Source organism: Cibotium barometz, chromosome 8, assembly GCF_041138505.1.
Source record: "Cibotium barometz isolate CiBa-2024 chromosome 8, ASM4113850v1, whole genome shotgun sequence".
NCBI classification, from domain to species: domain Eukaryota; kingdom Viridiplantae; phylum Streptophyta; class Polypodiopsida; order Cyatheales; family Cibotiaceae; genus Cibotium; species Cibotium barometz.
This window is the reverse complement of record NC_141053.1, coordinates 61,915,504-61,918,597: the sequence shown is the minus strand read 5'-3', so window position 1 is coordinate 61,918,597 and position 3,094 is coordinate 61,915,504. Positions and strand designations below refer to the sequence as shown.

Sequence of the window (3,094 nt, the reverse complement as noted above, 5' to 3'; positions counted from 1 at the left end):
AGAACAGGAACCTTCCACCTAAATAAGGTAGGTAGGTCTATGTGATGCTATGGCTACATCATTTCAATCTCCAGCTTCGGGGGACACCACTGCTGTGCTGTATAACACTCAGAGACTCAGCTTCATCTTCAGACTCAGCTCACTAGCTGCTTGCTACTGCTCACCTGTAGCTACGGCGTACATATCTCCTTTCTGAGATGTGATAGACTTACACGTCATGGATCTTGTCTTCTTCACGTCTAAATTCTGGCTTCTCCCACAAGTCCCACCACCACCACCTGCACCGGTCCAACTGTTTTCGTAGTAGTCTGGACTCTGGAGGATATCTACCACTCACCACTGTATCCCTCTCTGAGCTCTCTCCGCCCGCCGTCCACGTTAAAGCAAAAAATATATACATCATGTATGACATTCTTGCCGCCTGCAGACTCTGCAATTGATCACATATAATCCCCGCATCCTGCTTTCCCAGTCCCCCCCATACCCAAGTTCCAGAATCCAACCCTCTGAATGTTCCACACCATTGTCTTTCCGTCCTCGCAGCCTTCCCTTTTGCCTGTGGTCAAGCCCACCAAAATACAAACTGTCTTGGGCATTACAAGCTTTTCCTCGTTACAGGCCCATCTTTTGAGTGTGTTCTCAAGCAAATCCTGGCCTTAGCACTACATCTTCTTGATCTACACCGCTAATCCTGTCAAATCCGGCCTCTGTATTGCTAAGTTCCCTATCGATTCTTGGCCACCGCCCCAGCCAAAAGCCAGTCTTCCTCCTTGGCCCGACCTGCCTCCAGGTTGGGCCTTGCCGCATTCACCTCGCTGTGTAGGTTATGGGTCTCCAAACCAGCCCTACCCGGAGCCCGGATTCTTACACAGAGAGCTCTGTCCTATCTTCATCCATGAACCTTGATCCGGAATTACCATCTGGTTGCCTGAGCAGGATGGGTAAAATAGAGCCTAGCAGTTTAGTATCCCAGGGGAGCGGCCAGCTCTCCCCCGTAACAAGCTGCGCTTTCCCGGAATCGGTTTCACAAATGGGGTCTCTCTTCTCAACCATGAACATTCAATTACAGCCCAGCATTCAATCTCAGGTCAGTATTGAATCACAGGCAAGCGTGCAGTCAGAGCTAAGCCTCCTCTCGCAGAGCAGTTTGGGGTTCCTGCCGTCTCTCGGAAGCCTCTTGTCCGACGGCAATGCCGGAGGAGGAATAGCCACAATGGTGGATCATCGCTGCGTGGCGACGATAAAGGGTGATCAGGACGGCCACGTCTCGTCGCTTGCACTTGCCGGCGATTATCTTTATGGGGGCTCAAGCGCCGGCAACAATATCCGGGTGTGGCTAAAGGCGAGTTTGGTGGAGTGTAGTAGATTCGGTAGCGGAGATGGGGCCGTGAAGGCTGTTGTTGTTGCCGGAGATCGGATACTAAGTGCACATCAGGATCACAAAATTCGCGTATGGAGCAGAACAAGGTCCACTCCCCGCAGGCAAAAACTGGAGGGCGAGCAAGGTGAGGACGGAGGAGATTCACACAAGCTTGTGGCTGCCATGCCCACCGTCAAGGACTATCTAAAGTCTTTCATCCCTCCCAAGAACTACGTGCAAGTTCGGCGCCATCACAAGAGGCTCTGGATCGAGCATGTGGACACAATCTCAATGCTGGCAGTGGGCGGCACTTATACGTCCAATCCCCTTCTCTACTCCGCTTCCTGGGATCGCACCATCAAAGTGTGGAGTCTCACCGACTTCCGTTGCCTAGAGTCTTTCAAGGCCCACGACGATGCCATCAACGCCATCCTCGTCTCACCAGAGGGCTTAGTTTATACGGCCTCTGCAGACGCCAAGATCAAGGTGTGGACCAAGCCAACGGCCGGACAAAAGCAGCACTCTCTGGTGGCTACCCTGGAGGGCCACAAATCGGCCGTCAACGCCCTTGCGCTAAGCCAGGAGGGGTCTATCCTTTATTCTGGGGCATGCGATAGGGCCATCATCGTGTGGGAGAGAGAGGAGAGTGCCCAGCACATGGCTGTGGCCGGCGCTCTGAGAGGCCATCGTCACGCAATCCTATGCTTAGAAATCGCAGGCAATGTGCTTTGCAGTGGCTCTGCCGACCGGACAATTAGAGTGTGGAGGAGAATAGACTCCGGAAGGCTGCACTCATGTGTTGCTGTGCTTCAAGGCCACAGAGGTCCTGTCAAGTGTCTCAGTCTGGCCATGAATGAAGCCTTCGATTATCTGGTCTACAGCGGCAGCTTGGATCATGACATTAAAATATGGTGGGTTGCTCGATCCATGGACGATAAGACGTTGGTTCTCAATGAGCAACCAGAAGAGGGTAATAGACCAATTCCTCAACTACAACCGATTTCGCCATGGAAACATCACAGTGTGTGACTTATTTCTTTTCTTAACGTGGGGGATCTAGCTTCCCTTCTCTGTAAATATTATACCCATCGTTCATGCCGTTTAATTAGGTGCTTTCAGCATTTACCCATGAAATTTATTGGCTTTTTGTTTGTTCGCTGTTCGGCTAGCTCGTGTTATCTTCTTTTTCAACATGTTTCCTTCTCAGACACTGATTCAAGGTGGAAAGCCCATCTCAACGTCTTTAGCGAAGAGCATTTTGTGTCACAGTTTTGCGAGTCGTGTCGAATTTGAAATTATCAAGAAAGTATTTTTTGTTTGAAATTTGAAGCAATATAGAACTTGAAATTATGCCGTGTACCACAATAACACGATTATCATCTTGCTGTGTGAAAGGTGCCTTCGGGCCTCCGCCACTTTCCATTTAGAATGTGGGCAATGTGCACTGTGTAATCCTTAAGACGGGAACTTGGAAGTTTCTGCGTTTCTCTACCTTTATTGTATGAGGTAGCGTCGTCTGCAACTGGCAGGTGCAGGTGGTGGGCCATGATCATCATACATTTTCAACGGGTGAGGACTCAGGAGGCCCAAACGCGTAAGAACTATTTGAAATCTGCAAAGTCCAAAGTTCCAATATTCAAAAAGAGCCCTGGCAAGTGGTGTAAAGGAAGAGCAGAAATTGACCTCTCTCCAATCACAATGATCGTATTTGGATTGAAGCTTGCTACGAAAATG

At 50.0% G+C, this 3,094-nt stretch overlaps 1 protein-coding gene across 1 annotated transcript; it reads left to right on the top strand.

Moving 5' to 3' along the window:
* Nucleotides 1-333: 333 nt before the first annotated feature.
* Nucleotides 334-2,683, top strand: LOC147636518 (protein JINGUBANG-like). The gene has a single exon (XM_086801983.1). The coding sequence runs from the start codon at nucleotides 827-829 to the stop codon at nucleotides 2,387-2,389; it is 1,563 nt and encodes a 520-aa protein (XP_086658109.1). The 5' UTR covers nucleotides 334-826; the 3' UTR covers nucleotides 2,390-2,683.
* Nucleotides 2,684-3,094: the final 411 nt, after the last annotated feature.